Source organism: Mizuhopecten yessoensis, unplaced genomic scaffold, assembly GCF_002113885.1.
Source record: "Mizuhopecten yessoensis strain PY_sf001 unplaced genomic scaffold, ASM211388v2 scaffold2891, whole genome shotgun sequence".
NCBI classification, from domain to species: Eukaryota; Metazoa; Mollusca; class Bivalvia; order Pectinida; family Pectinidae; genus Mizuhopecten; species Mizuhopecten yessoensis.
This window is the reverse complement of record NW_018404771.1, coordinates 1168147-1184498: the sequence shown is the minus strand read 5'-3', so window position 1 is coordinate 1184498 and position 16352 is coordinate 1168147. Positions and strand designations below refer to the sequence as shown.

Sequence of the window (16352 nt, the reverse complement as noted above, 5' to 3'; positions counted from 1 at the left end):
TGCCACAAAAAGTGGATACTTGGGCGTAATTCTAACTGTACGTATCTATTTGGACAATTATGGTTTTGGAATCAAATTACATATGCCTGTAAACTTGTCAAGCTGCGATATACTCAATCCAAGCAGGATATCAACGTAATTTTTGTCCCTGCTTAAAAAAGTTGAATGTTTTCAGTCGGAATGTTAATGTTTATCATAAGGATCTGTCATACAATGTAGTTAATGGAGAGTCTTCATTGGACTAATTAAACATAATTTCATCTGTGTTGATGTTGTACTGTCAGGTTTGATTGCCAAGTCATTGGTGTTTCTTAAATGGGTACAATGCATAACTGTCTGATATATTTTCTGTAAGAAGGTATTTTTAGCTCACCTGTTTAGAAGGGCCAAGTGAACTTATGCCGTGCTCGTCAACTTTTTCCTTTAAACGCTACTAGTCCGTAACGATTCAGTGGATTTTGACTAAATTTGATCTGGAACATACTTATGCGAAAATTGCCAAACTTTGAAATGACTGAGGCTGTGGCCTCCCTTCGGCGCGAAAGGTTTTGGCCCAATAGATGAAATAATTAAAAATCCTACTCGTTTTGTACAAATGAAGGGATTTTAACCAAAATTATTCTTTAGCATTTTGGCCAACGGAATTTCAATTTTGTATAAACGGAGGATGTGCCCCCTCACCTCAGGGGGGAGAATGAAGGAAACTCTTTCTCTTTCTGTACAAATGAAGGGATTTAACACACATATGGTCTGGAGCATTCTTAGGGAAAGAGGACTCCATATTGTAGGCTGTGCCCCCCTTTAGAGCAGAAAGGTTTGGTCAAATTGGGGAAATAGATAAACAAAATATCCCTCTCCTTTTGTATCAACGAAGGGAACTGAACTTGTTCTTGAGCATCTTTGGAGATGCGAGGTGTAAATGTAACCTGAAGAGTACACACTTGAATGAGCACGCACGTATTAAAAAGTTTGTAAAGGAAATTTTGTTTTAAAGAACAATATTAACGCACATGGTTTCGAGTACAAATAACTGTAATTGAATCCCGTCTTACCTCATTGTGACATTTGTTGTCATTGAACTATACTTACTAAGGTTAGATGTGACTTTTTCCTGGGTTTTGCTTTAAATACGCGAATAAACTATCAGGTAAACGTTTATTGTTCTTTTCATGTAGTGTATATATGTTTAAAGAGAACATTTGCTAAACATATAGTAGTGTGTTTATATATTGTTTGATTATTCGAGTAACGGGTTACCAAAATTTTACCGATTGGACACCCCTTACTCATCCACGACTGTCCTGAAATGCAAGCAACCTTATTATTTAATACCGTATGTTTGTTTATCAGTCAACGATAATCTACGTATATTTTTAGGTTCAATAAGACCCCAGAATGGTGCTATAGTCACCCAGATTTCAACAGCTAAAGTCATTTAAGGACGTGCTTCCATGTGTGTTATGTTAGTGTGGATGTGTGGATGTGTGCCGGAGACAGGGTATGTTGGTGTACTTTAGATATGCAATTTCGATATACAATATATAAACTGGACATTAGTTATTGGAATGGTAAATAGCGTCGATAATTTTGTCAATAATGAGGCAATAAGGCTGATCTTTATCAACAATAGTTCACCGGCATTATAACGTGTAAATGTCCTCTGCGACCACAATGATTGCTACAAAATGGCATTATCTCAAGGTCATTTACCCACCTAGGTTATGCGGGCCATAATCGAGTTTTACTTGCTGTGGAGACGTTAAATAAAAACGGAAATTGCCATACCCAACCACCCTATATATAATCATGATGAAGTTCCCTAGAAATATATATGTCAGCATTTTATGAAAAAGAAAAAGACATGGTGACTGAGTGATATATGAATTTTTATATAACATGCCATTTGATAATGTTTGGTGGTATTGTAAATGAGATATACATGTTTCAATTATTGTAAATTAAAAGTGTTTTACGTACCTTTTTGGACGATTATAGATATAAACTGTAAAATCTGAATGTAATGATGAGATGGAAAAGTGCTATAATATTTACTTTATAAGAAATCACACAACTAAATCAGCCAATCGGCGTTTGTAGTTCCTATCTGAAATAAGTTCCGGCTAATTACTGTGCCACTGAAGGATTTTAATAAGGAACTGGTAATAGATTTAGATAAATGAATGGTTCATGTATTTAACGTTTGAAAAATGTATACTTTTGATATATTTTCATGTTTGTGTGCGGATTTGCATAGGGGCAAAATGTCTGGGGGCGTTTCTGTTTTGGGTCACCAGTTTTGCTTGTAAACTCCCGGTTGTCCACTTTTTGTAGCCTTTGCAAGGTATGTATTTATGAATCTAGACAGTTGTCGCTGGTTTTGAACTTCAAGTATTAAAGTTATTAGCTAAAATGTTTGGTAATTGCATATAGTAAATGATTTAGTTGTGCGAGTCGTTTAAGGGAAATAGGCATGTTCTCAACCTGACCTCTCACACATTTTTAGTGTTTCCAGACACTTTTTTTAAAGACAGCCACTGTTATTTAGTCTTAGCACATTTTGGTCAGTATGTGAATATATATATAACTTGATAAAACTTAATAATTGGGTTAAATCTGGGCTAAAAATGGCTCTGTGCTAAAGCCAGCAAGTTGGACTGACCCTAATACTCAGGTTTTTAATTATGGTTGTGTTCAATTTACTGAAATAATTGATCTGCATGTGTTTCACTAGACATTTCTCATTTTGAGGCAAACCTACCACGGAGTTAGAGACAGACACCGAAACTAGTAAAATCAGGGAACATCTCAAAATTGTTTTCCATTTCATCTGTTTTAAGGATTCCTGTCCCCTGCTTGCGACGAAACACTAAAGAACGATCTTTTAGTGTTCCTTACCTACCATCTTCGCTAGCCAAGTGTTCGCTTAGTATACACTCCACTTACCCTTGGCGGATATAGCCGTGTTTACCGAGCCTTCAAATTTTCGTGCGGTGCCAGTCACTCGCATGCAATGAAATCACGTCTCTTACATATAGCACTGTCGACAAAAGAAAAACAGTAATGGCGATGCCCTTTACGGAAGCACGTTTTCGTTTATGTCAGAGTGTTTTGCCCCCAAAAAATAGGCGCACGATCTTTGGGGAAAGTTCTGGAGTTTTAAATCAGTTGGTGAAAATCCTTGCCTTCGTTCCACATGTAATTGATGACCTGGGAAAATATGTGTGCTGCCTTTGGATTGTTTACATATTGCTCTGTCATTTATACTCCGCCTCGACATACACGTGCTTTTGTCAACACGCCGATGGAGTTGTATGTAACGGTCACTCTGATTGGTTAAAAAAAAACTGGGAGAAGAGCAATAACTCGGTATATCCGCTAGGTGGCATTGGAGGGAATTATTAAAACACGGCTATATCCGCCAAGGGTAAGTGGAGTGTATACGAAGCGAACACTCGGCTAGCGAAGATGCTTACCTACAGTAACATCCCCTGATTTTCATTACATGTACAACTGATAAACTTCTCTTTGCTGATCTCACATTACTTGGTTCTTTTTCTAGATTCTTTTTTTAATTATCGTTTTTACTGAACACAAAGACTCGGTGCATGCTAGAGTTGATCGCAGTAGTATAGAAATCCGAAAATTCACTCCCCTGAAATGATCCCCTGAACAGTCTTCTAAGAATAGCATAAAATTTCCCACCAAACGCGCCACCCCACCGCCATATTTAGATAATTTGGTTGTGTTGCATGGAGAAAGTTCCATGAAAGCTTTCGATTGAAACTAAGTCGAAAATAGCAGAAAACTGAATACATTTCTACTTTTCTTCTGTTGTTATTTTTCAGGAGAATAAACAAGAACATATGTCAATACAGAAAACCACTCTTTTTTATGGCTAATAGTGTAGCTTATCTAGTGTTTAAACAGATGACAGAATAATAAAGGTCGCTTCGTCGCCATCATGTTACTGTTGCGAAGGAACATTCGTAAACGTTACTCTGCCACGAAGGGATGCTGATAAACGTCCTTTTGTCCAACCACCTCTATACAAAAATGCATAGGAATGATGTGACAAAAATGTGAGGAACAAGTACCTTCAGCTTAACGCTATTATAAAAAGACACCGTGTAAGCGTTAAACATTTCTTTGGTAATATGGAAATATCGTGTCCTAAGAAGTTTGTGGATAATAAATTTAATCCACAAATGTATATGTGATCCCTGTCACTCTGGTAAAATACAAACTTCTTCCAAATGGATATTTTGGCTCGGGGAATTTCTTTTAACTCGATCGGCGTGAGAAAAATACAACAGACGTCCGGGGTGAGATTCCTTAACGATTATATTAAAATATCAATTACCACGGTCACATACCTGCCGCATCGAGCCACGAAAAAGACTATAGCGACTGTGGTTACCGGTTACATACTTTCTTATCCTTGTCTCCATATGATGTTACCTGTTCGCTTACCTGTAGATACGTGCATGCGTGTGTACACACTCTGACATACCCTATACGCTTCGTTCCATATACAAATTGTTTTGAAGTGACCCCTGTATTTAGTTGTCTAGGTCTCTGTTTCCACGCTCCGTACTAGGTCTACCCCAAAATGTGTATAATGATCTGTGTACTAGCTTTTAGCACCTGAATCTTCATAGAACAAAAATATTATGTGCTGTCCTGCACAATCCTCCCCCCCCCCCCTTTCTCCCTCCCTGTCCAACCACCTCTGCTCAGCCATTCTTAGGCCACTTCTCTCATTCAAATTATATTTATTTCTGTGTTTAAAAGACAGCAATGACTAAACTCAAGTTAAATAACTCATTTTTTTTTTGAAATAATATGAAACTTAACCTGTTTCAGCATACACCCATGTGTAAAAGTACACCACATATTTTAGCACAAGTTACATAGCACATTATTCAAACATTTTAAAGCACAATTTAGCATTTAGCACCATTTTATTGTTAAATATAAATTTGCTCATTCCATGTGTATGATGGTTTCTGCATGAAGTTGTGCTGTCATAGTTTCATATTCAGCCTCCCCAGATTTAAAAATGTTTTATGTTGAGACTTATGGGGTTGTTTTTTTTTGTCATAGGTTGGTTCTTTCTTCATAACTGTTATACCGTGCACCACAATGGACAGCAAATAGCTCCTCAGCACCACAGAACAAGCTATTACAAAAGTTGCACATGTGAGTATCTGTATGTGTATGTGTCACATATAGGTTTTTTGGCTAAATCCAGCTTAAATTCCATTTTTTTAGTGACTTGTAGATTTTTGTTTTTCCTGTTATAATATAGACCTTGACCAACATCTTGTTTATTGATAGAATGTGTTTTTGTTGTGTTTACTCAGATAATTAGCTGTTTATAGCATTACATCTTCCCTATTCCCAATATTCTCCCTGTAAAGTGCCGGCAAAAAGTGCTATATGTAAGTCTGTATAATAGATAACTGGTCAGTTAAGATGGATATCTGATGACCTTTTATGACTCATGTTTTGTGATGAATTTTGGAGTTTTGTGTGAATTTTAAGTGTGTTGAATTGTCAAAATTCTAACAAATTTACTAAAATTAAGCATTTAATTACTTAAGATACTGTAAAAATTACAAACAGAGTTACCAAGATTTTTTTTCAAAAATATGTGAGTGGTATGGGTTATAAATGTGTGTGCAAAATATGAAATTGCTGAGTGTGTGGTAAATTGGTGTGCTTGAGACTAATGTTAAGTAAGTGAAATGAGAATTGTTTGTACATCAGGGGCTATAACTTGGTTTTTCTTTATAACTTATTCTTTTACTTCCACCAAACTTTACCATTTTACTCGGTAATGTATATACTTTCAACAATTTACTTCATTTTAACATGTTAAAATGTTAAGTTTTCCTTAAAGGATTCACAAAACTAAATCAGCTAATCAGCAAGTGTCTCATACGTTTGTAGTTCCTATCTACTGGGCCACTGAAGGTATTTAAAAAGGAACTGGTGACAGATTTTTAGATAACTGAAAGTTCAGGTATTTAACGTTTGAAAAATGTATTCTTTTGATATATTTCCCTGTTTGTGTACGGTTTACGGTTTTACTTGTAAACTTCCGGTTGTCAACTTCTTGACGTTGTGACACTCAAATATGCCACTAAACCTACAAAAAAGTCATTTTGTAGTCTTTGCAAGGTATGTATTTATGAATCTAGACAGTTGTCACTGGTTTTGAACTTCAAATATTAAAGTTATTAGCTATATTGTTTGGTAATAACATATAGTAAATGATTTAGTTGTCTTGTTTATTTTGTTATAACACCGCACAATTTTACGAAGACAGTTTTTGTTAAGTTTATTTATTTATCCATATCATACGACCGGTGGGTTTACATTTGTATTCCATTTAAAGGTGTTATCGGAGCCTTTTACTATGATATTAGAAGTTTCTCAAAGCCACAGCAATCATGGTTTGAAGCCGGCATGCCTCTTGACAGCTAAAATAGAGAAACTTAGCTCTACAGGACCTAGGTATATAAATGAGCTTAAACTTAAAGTCATAGACTAGAGTTTCAAAAGAAACGGACACGTTACAATGCATGTGATACATTTCCTTGAAGACGTCGGCTTTAATGCTTCATTGCAGACGCTATGTACGATTGTAGTAAATAATTTGCAAGTTGAATATTTCTTAATTGCATATTTATATCCGCAGTCCTGCGGGTCGGGGATCGAGAAAATATTTACACCTGCTGTTATCAAATGCATGTATCGCAAGAGCAAACTTATGTGGGGAACCCCTGCAGAATTGGGGACTTCTTTTTCTGCCCTTTTAACAACCAAGATAATTCAAGGACGTGCTTCCATGTGTGTTGTGCATGCATGCGTGCGTGTATATGTGCTGGAGACAGGGTATGTTGGTATTTTGTCTCCTTGTGATAATTGGGATATAATGCCGAATTTAGTGATATCTCACTAAAGTACACTGACGAAGTCATCCTGCACAGCATTCCGCCCGGGCACATTCTAAAAACAACGGGTGAACCAGTTGTTGCCATTACCCTACATGCTGAACGTTAAGCAGGGAATACAAACTATCATTTTAAGGACTTTTGTAGGTCCCGGTATGGGGACAGAACCCATTGCCTTCCTCACCTGGGCGACCAATCAACATTAAAGCCAAAAGGAATAAAAGGTAGTTAGAAGCAGAGAGAAATATAAAAATCCCAAATATTTCAATGGGTGCAGCAGATTTAGTTTGGTCGCTTTTGTGTCCCGAAAAGGAGGTCACAAAAGACAATCCCCAACATCAGTCCTTTCTTACGATACTTGCAGTGGGTAACAGCAGATGTATTCTTTTCTCGATCCCCGATCTGCAGAGGTGTCTTTCTGTTCAAATGAAGGGATTTAAATCTTAAACTGAGGAAAACATTAAAATTCCTTCCCTTTTTGTACCAATGAAGGAATTTCAATCAAAATTGTTCTAGTGCTCGTCGAGCTTTCGTTTGACGCATTCTATACAATGTGGTTGTTCCGATGGCTGTGTAGTGTTGTTTGTCAATTGCCTCAGAGCGGTTTTGCAACTTTGTATCCCTGTCGGTTTAGGTACACATTCGTTAGCTATCTCAACAAGTTTTTTGGTGAGTGACAACAACTGGTTCACCCGTTGTCAGTATAATGTAACTGGGCGGAATGCTGCGCTGGGTGCCTGCGGCATGGTATTTAAGTGAGATAGGACTATAAAGTCGTTATCAGCTCTGCCCTATCGCAAGGACTTCAACACATCATGTATTCTTTTCCCGATCCCCGACATGCAGGGGTGTCTTTCTGTTCAAATGAAGGGGTTTATACGAAAAGCACTTCGTACCCCTGTCGGTTTAGGTACACATTCGTTATCTATCTCAACAAGTTTTGTGGTGAGTGGCAACAATTGGTTTATCCGTTGTCAGTATAATGTAACTGGGCGGAATGCTGCGCTGGGTGCATGCGGCATGGTATTTTAGTGAGATAGGACTATAAAGTCGTTATCAGCTCTGCCCTATCGCAAGGAGGTCAATACACCAACATACATTGTTCCCTGTATCCGGCACACATACGGAATACGCATGGAGGCACGTCCTTTAATGACCTTAGCTGTTGATAGGACGTTAAACAATATTAAACCAAAATAAAACCAAACCAAATAGAAAGCATTAACACTTATTGTAAACAAGTTTGAGACACAAGAGCAAATTCTTAATTCTTATTTATCCTCTTACCCCTCAAACACAGATGCATATGCATTCACAAACTCTCTCTCTCTCTCTCTCTCTCTCTCTCTCTCTCTCTCTCTCNCTCTCTCTCTCTCTCTCTCTCTCTCTCGCTCTCTCTCTCTCTTTAATTCCTACTGAAAGCGATTGGTAACAACATCAGTTGCATAGGTAGCAGTATACAGTAGAAATGGCCCTACTCTGATAAACAAGGCATATGTCGAGGAAATGTAAACACAGCGGATTTACCCTACACAACACATGTATACATGTATATATATTTGTAAACTGCATTACATTTACAATACATATAAAGTACTGAAAAGTGTATAAACCTCTTTTTTCTATGTATGTCACTTGTGTGAAAACCATGGTTACCACATCAAAAATTACCAAAAAATGCCAAAAATTGCTATTTTTAACCCAAAATTTGACCCCCACAACTAATATTTTTTTTCCTAAGCTCTGTCTGAAATTAAAGATTACCTTCCTGGTTGCAGAATTATCTGGGTCCCAGTAAAGTTGTAAAACTTGATTTTTTGCAATTTTGCGTCGTGTGCTGTTGTCAAAATTTTACCTCCTGTAAAGCTAGCTTTTCATGTGTACGCACCCTTTCGGATTATGGCCAAAATTTTATTCTCGAACCAAAAAAATCTTTCTTATTTACAAATGTGAAGCTCACATAGCCCACTTCATCATGCTAATACCAATTTTAGTACAGTTTTATTTTTATATTTTTTTTACATATCATTATACAGGGGTTAGCCATTTAACAAAAATATCACCCATGGCCACAACCCTCTACTGTACACTGCTACCATAGAATGACTAAACAGACGCATTATTTTGTTTAAAATATATATATATATATATATATTGTTTTCAGATCCTGTACAGTCCTTGTCATCCTTGCTGAACAAACCGGTCTCGAGATGTCGCAGAAGTGGCAGAAGTATTACGTGTTAACTGTCCTCCTGGTAACCATTTTAACATTATACTTTATCAAAGAACTCACATCTACAAAATCACTCTTGTCGGATTATCAACACAAAATCAATTGGTCTGAATATTATGAGTCAATCTTTCAAAATTCGCATGTAAAGTTGTTGCAAAAATCATATCCAGGGGTAACCTGCAACACCAAAAACACGACATTTATAGAAAATATGGATATTGTGGCGAGCTATAAGTTTAACGTCTCGTCCAAGTATCTCCAAGATTTGTCGCTCGACCAAAGTGGTGTTGATAGACTTTCTACACCATTGACTCAACCAGCAAAATATCCCACCTTTGTGACAGCCGCTTCAAGCAATCATTACAAGGAATCGATAGCCATGATTAATAACTACCATCGATTATTAGGTGTCCATCCAGATTTGAAGATGATTTATTTTGACATTGGTCTGTCCGCGCAACAACATAGTGAGATGAAAGAATATTGTAAATGTGAAATGCAAACTTTCGATTTCGGAAAATACCCTAAACATGTTGCTAACCTAAAGGCGTACACATGGAAACCAATTATTATCCAGACAGTGTTGAAGGATCATGATTTCGTCCTTTGGATGGACGCTTCAATAAGATTTATTGGAAAACCATTAGATATGTTGTTCCGGCTTGCAAGACAAAGGGGATTACAGTTTTTTCCCGGAGGTGGTGCAGTTATGCAAAGAACATCTGAAATTACATTTAAATTCCTCAACGAAACGCCGTGTATGTTTAATTTTCCCGAAGCTGAAGCCACTACATTTGTTATCAGCAGAAATAGGTTTACTATGGAGTACTTTATGAAACCGCTTGTTTTGTGTGCTCTCTCTTGGAACTGTATGACGTACCAGAACAGTAATGCTGACTTACACTGTCCAGGAAAGCGTAAAGTTCATGATTGTCATAGATTTGACCAAACTATGATGGGAATCTTGACTACTCGACTTTTTCGTGAGAAGAGGAGACTTGTACAATTTGATCTCAAACCTGTACACACAGTTAAACGAGGAACCCAAGGTACAATAAATAAATCGCCACCGACGATCAAGAAGGGGTGATCAGGCACCCAAATCAACTTTGTGACGTGTCGGATTGTACTGACCGTTAACCCCTAATTAATAACTGTGACAAATGCATAGATCCGCGATCTCATTTCAAACATTATGCATGACAATTAGTTATTACATATGTCATGCATGTAATACGTACAATTCTTTTTCTTTCTTTTTGTGGAAGTTAAAGGTACAAACGCAAGCTTGGTCATATACAAAATATGTATGGGGAAACTGCACTGATGTAAGGAACACCAAATTAACATAAATTCAAATAAGTGCACCGATCTTCAAATAATTGAAGATATGTACAATTTCAATCAAAGATAGGTTCAAATATGACAATTCAGTCTATCTTCAATTAATTGTATCCGTCTTCAATTGAATTTGATCTTTCTTCAATTAATTGTACCTGTCTTTAAATAATTGAGGGATAGGTACAAGTATTTGAATATATGTTAATTTAGCGTTCTATACTGATGGGGTAGAACTTAGAGGACATCTTTATTTATTTCTAAAAGAAAAAAAGAAAAGAAAAAAACGAAATAATGAGAAATAGTGATAACAAAGTTAAATAATCAACCTGATACGAATTAAAATGGTAAATGCTGCTACGTATACCCTGGAAGGTGAAACACGTGGGTGCTTACACTGAGTAACCAACCTCACAAAACAATTCAGCAACATGCCGTGACATATACGACACGTTGATTATAAATAAACATTACAACACTTTCTGTTACTTACATACATTCTTCAATGCACATCCACACAATACATCAGGAAACGTAAACACGTCCAGAAACACAGAGCATCTAATTCCGAACACATGTAGACCGCCATTATCATACAGTAAGTAAACAACAAACATTAACACGACACATTTAGTTTCCGGATCGAATCACTTATTTTGAATAATTGCATTGCAACTAAGATTACTTGTTTAAAAGTAGGGCCTACAGGGAGTTTCCTTACGATAATAAGTATAATAATACAAAATGGATTGAGGTAAGTGTGTGTGTAAACCGGATGCGAAAAAAATGAGATATTATTAGATACACACTTAGACTTGCCCCTGTCTCTATAATGTAATATAGATATTGAATTATTAAAAAAAACTCTAATAATTGTGTACATTTAGATGTCTGATTCTAAATGTTCCAAAAGTTCTAAACTAGGTGGAGATAAGCTATACAACATCAACTACACATTGTCAGAGGGTGAAGTTAAGGAGAAGCCAATGTACTCTCTTGTAGCTATTAGGAACTTCTTTAAGAATTCCCTTAAAATACACGATGACGTCGTAGCACAGATGTTGTTTCAAGCGGTACACAGGTTACCTAATGGCCCCATAGGCAAGCGGAACATTATTGTTAGATTCCTGTCACTTATGGACCGAGATTTCGTCCTCAACCAAGCATTGTCGGTACTTGAGCCCAAGTCAGGTTTTGCTGTCGTTCCGGATCTTCCATTTTCTCTTGCCAATCTGCGATATGAACTTCTTGGAGAACGGAGGCAGATGAGACAAGAGGAACGGTCAAAATATAAACTTATCTACTTGAAAGAAGCGCCATTCCTGAAGCTGGTTAAAAAGAGGTAGATATGGGGACCGAGAAAATATGTATGGACTTAAATTGTAACAAACTTTGTGTGGCAAAATGTATGAAATAAACTTGTCTATGTCTATGTTAAACACCTTCTATTTCAATTATCTTAGATTGCATTCCGATTGGCAAATTCATGTCGCTAAGCACTTTTTACAATCGGGCCCTTGCATTTGAGGCAAAAATAATGTTTCGGTAACTTTTTTTTCATAACACTAAACAATGGTTAATGGTTTGTAATTCACGGTATTGAAGTGAAGCGTGATCACGACAAATGATAACGGAGATAAAAGGTGTTTCATATCACATGTATCTATTTCATAACATGCTCTAATGATATATTCCTACGAGCAAGCGCCCATGGTGTGACTCGAGATATGCTGATTACCTGTGTACAGGTAAGTCGGGGATGTATAAAGCGCACATGCTCATGGCTCTCTGTTAGTGTATACACGTAACTACTAAAAATACATTCTCAAAATATTTCTCGCAAAGAAACGGTCGTTAATGTAAATTGTGTTATATGATCATATATTGATGCATTATGTCCGGTCAATGTGTTAACACACTCAACGCAAACGTAGATACACCCTGATAATTTACACAAACAGTTTTTGTTTGTTTTGCTTTTGCTTGTTATGGTTTGGGTGTAGCTGCGTTTGTCGGGCTGTATGCTATATAAATAGGGTAAAAGACATCTTTGAGGCCAAGTACTGTGGAACGCTTTCATGCCACGTAGTCTTAAGATATAGTTAAGATGTATCATTTGAATCTTCTAAACGCTAACGTCAAAGCTACAAAACTGAACGTGCAGTAAGTGTGCGTTTTTCTCACAGTGTTTAACTGATCGTAGATGAAATAAAAATGAGATAAAAGTGGGATGAGGACGTTTCACAGTACATCGTGTAAATATAGTTTCGTTCAAGCTTTTCCCTTTTGGAACGTGGAAATTCAACAATGCATTGCTGCATTATAGGAATTATATTGAAAATGTTAAAAGTGTAATAAACAAAGTTCTTAATGATTATGCAATCGGTGAAATAATAGATAACAATTTTGACAATGCAAGTTTTTCAGTAAATGATCAACTCCTGTGGGAAGTTATCAAATTGACTATAAGGGGAAAAACTATAGCATATGCAAGTTGGAAAAATAAGACAAAGAAATTGGAATCAGAAATTTTGAAATTACAAACCGACCCGTTGATTTTTGAAAATCAAGAAACCTTAAATATTCTGGAAGCAAAAGAATTGGAACTATATAATTTCTAGGAAGAACGAATACGGGGACTGATGATCAGAGCAAAGGCTAGGTGGAATATGGAAGGGGAAAAGTGCACAAAATATTGTTGTCATTTAGAACAAAGAAATTATACCGAAATACTGATTCCAAAATTAGTTGGCAATGACGGTTCCCAAATTACTAATATTAAAAGAATCTTAGAAGAACAGAGATTGTTTTACAAAAACCTCTATAACTCCATTAATCCAAATATAACTGGTATTCAAAAGAATACTTTTTTTTGTAATGATAATCCATTTATTAATAAACTTTCAGACAAAGAAAAAGATCTTTGTGAAAGTGAAGTCACTGAATCAGAATGTGCAAAAGCTCTCTTTAAAATGAAGAACTCTAAATCTCCGGGTCTGGATGGCTTTACAGTTGAATTTTTTTTGGAAAAATTTAAAACGTTTTCTTATTAATTCAATTACTTATAGTTTCGAAAATAAACAATTATCCATTACTCAAAAACAGGGAGTAATAACCTGCTTACCAAAACCAAACAAAGCAAAAGATTTTTTAAAGAACAGGCGCCCAATTTCGCTACTGAATGTAGATTATAAAATTATTACCAGTGTATTGGCAAACAGATTAAAATCAGATTTAAATAACATCATCAGCGACACACAAAAGGGTTTTCTTAAAGGAAGATACATAGGCGAATGCACAAGAATTATTTATGATTTAATCGAGAAAACAGATTAGAAAGATATATCTGGAATATTACTTTTAATTGATTTTGAAAAGGCCTTTGATACGGTGGAATGGGATTTTCTCGATAAAACTTTAGACTTCTTTGGTTTTGGTAGCAATTTTAATAAATAACGGATTTTGCTGAATTTTTTTCCCGATCAAAAGAGGTGTGCGTCAGGGTGACCCTCTGTCGCCATATTTGTTTATCATGGTAGTAGAAATACTAAGTGCTACATTAAAATTTTCTCCAGATATTAATGGCATTAAAATAGGTGAAACAGAAATTCTTGCGAGTCAGTAGGCGGACGATTTTACTATTAGTCTTGAAGATGATGATACTGTATTGAAAACAACTTTAGATATTTTAGATGCATTTGGCAAATGTTCTGGTCTTAGAGCAAACTACGATAAAACGGAGGCAATATGGCAAGGTAGGAAAAAGGGTAGCCACGAAAAAATATGTGCTGAAAGAAAATTAAAATGGAATTTTACCGGAAAATTTAAACTCCTTGGTATCAAGTACGACCTTAGTAAAACTGATACAACTTTTGTTAATTATTATGATAAATAGCGGAAGTTACTCGTATTCTGAAAAACTGGTCGCTTATAAATCTTACCATAGCTGGAAAAATAACCGTTGTTAAGTCACTTGCTATCCCTATTCTCGTGCAATTATTTACAGTTTTACCAAATCCACCGTACCATATTGTTCAACAAATAGAACATATCTGTTTTAATTTTATATGGAATGATAAAAAAGACAAACTAAGAGAACTACGTTAAAAAATAGTTACGAAAACGGTGGAATGAAAATGATAGACATAGAAAGTTTTATTAAAGCTTTAAAATTTACTTGGATAAAGAAATTTCTCGATCCTTAAAATACATCTCCCTGGAAACTACTTCTGTTAGATCAATTAAAAAAATATGGAAACTTAAACATTCTCTCTAATGTTAAAAAAGATATGACAAAAATTGTTGAAAACTTCAACGGCTTCTGGAGAGATGTGTTTTTAGCTTGGGGTACGTAATTTTAGGACATGAAAATGCAGCCAATTTGGTTTAATCACAATATAAAAATAGATAATAACATTGCAAGAACGGGGTATAAATAAGGTATCAGATTTATTTGAAAACGATGGCAACATTATGACCTTTCGAAAATTTCAAGAAAACTTTAATTTTCCGGACATGAACAGAATCCGTTTTTATGGTGTTATTACAGCCATCCCAGGGTCGTGGAAAAGGTCAATTCGTAATCGGGGCAGTAATAATACTAGAGATAAAGAAAATATCACGCTTATAAGAACGTTGACGAAACCCATCAATACATTTTATTCAAAATTAGTTTCTACAATTTTAACTAAAAACCAAAAAGTAATGGAAAAATGGTCTCAAGACATTACAAATTTAGATATTAACTGGAAATTTATTTACTCGATACCAAGGAGTTGCACTCATGATGTCATTTTACAAAATGTTCAGTTTAAAATCTATCACAGAATACTATGGACAAATACGCTTCTGTTTAAATTTGGTATAAAAGATGATTAAAAATGTACTTTCTGTAACTATGAAGATGAAGATATGTATCATCTTTTATGACAATGTATTCATGTGTGCACTATTTGGAGAACTTTTTCAGACTTACTACATGTAAAATGTAATATAGAAATTGAAATAAGTACAAAGGACGCCATCTTAAGTTACTCCGGCGAAAACAATAACACATTGCTAAATTTCGGCTTTTTGATAATAAGACGTTTCATATATATCTGTAAATGTAAGTCTAGTCTACCGTCAATAGAAGGTGTCTTAATATTTTTAAAACACCATCGAAAAATTGAATATTTAGCTTACAAAATAGACAGATCAAAACAAGTTCACGAAGTAACTGAAAAATGGCGCCCATTTGAACAGTTATTTAACTAATTAGCAATTACCTGAAACAAGAAAAAGAAAAAAAAGTAATGGTAGAAAGAAACTGTATTGTTTAACAATTACTATTGAAATGATATAAATGATCATGTAATATGTTGTACTGGCTTTGTGTTAACCAAAATAAAATAAAACGGACATTACCAAATTATAAAATAAATTCTGTATATTTGACAATGATAGTGGATATCTTTCACACTAGATTAGCGAGCACATGCATTGACTGGCTATATCTAATATTGATTATCTAATACATACATAGAACTGTTATAATGGAATTTACTTTGTACATATCATTTCGTATTATTCAGTAATATTAAATTTGATAACTTGTATAATTTAGTAATGTTCATTTTATATTTTATGTAAATTTGTTAGAGTTCATTTTAATTTCTTTTAATTCAGTAATGTTAATTTTCCAATTTTTATAATTCAGTTTTATTTTGTATCATTACAGTGTTATTTTTGTTGTATTCCGTAGTGTTAATTTGCTTTTTTGAATCTTACAGGAGTGTTCATTCTGTATCATTTAATAATGTACATTATGTATTTTCTGTAAA

At 35.2% G+C, this 16352-nt stretch overlaps 1 protein-coding gene across 2 annotated transcripts; it reads left to right on the top strand.

Annotated features, from left to right (window-relative positions):
* The first annotated feature begins 1413 nt into the window (after window positions 1–1413).
* LOC110446630 lies at window positions 1414–15814 on the top strand. 2 transcript variants are annotated; one of them, XM_021491884.1, is made up of 3 exons: window positions 1414–1498; window positions 5104–5199; window positions 9124–15814. In XM_021491884.1, exon 3 carries the CDS (start codon window positions 9170–9172, stop codon window positions 10280–10282), a length of 1113 nt encoding a protein of 370 aa, XP_021347559.1. In that variant the 5' UTR covers window positions 1414–1498; window positions 5104–5199; window positions 9124–9169; the 3' UTR covers window positions 10283–15814. The 2 variants fall into 2 exon arrangements, with proteins under 2 accessions (XP_021347559.1, XP_021347558.1); XM_021491883.1 differs by lacking the exon at window positions 1414–1498 and adding an exon at window positions 2308–2341.
* Window positions 15815–16352: the final 538 nt, after the last annotated feature.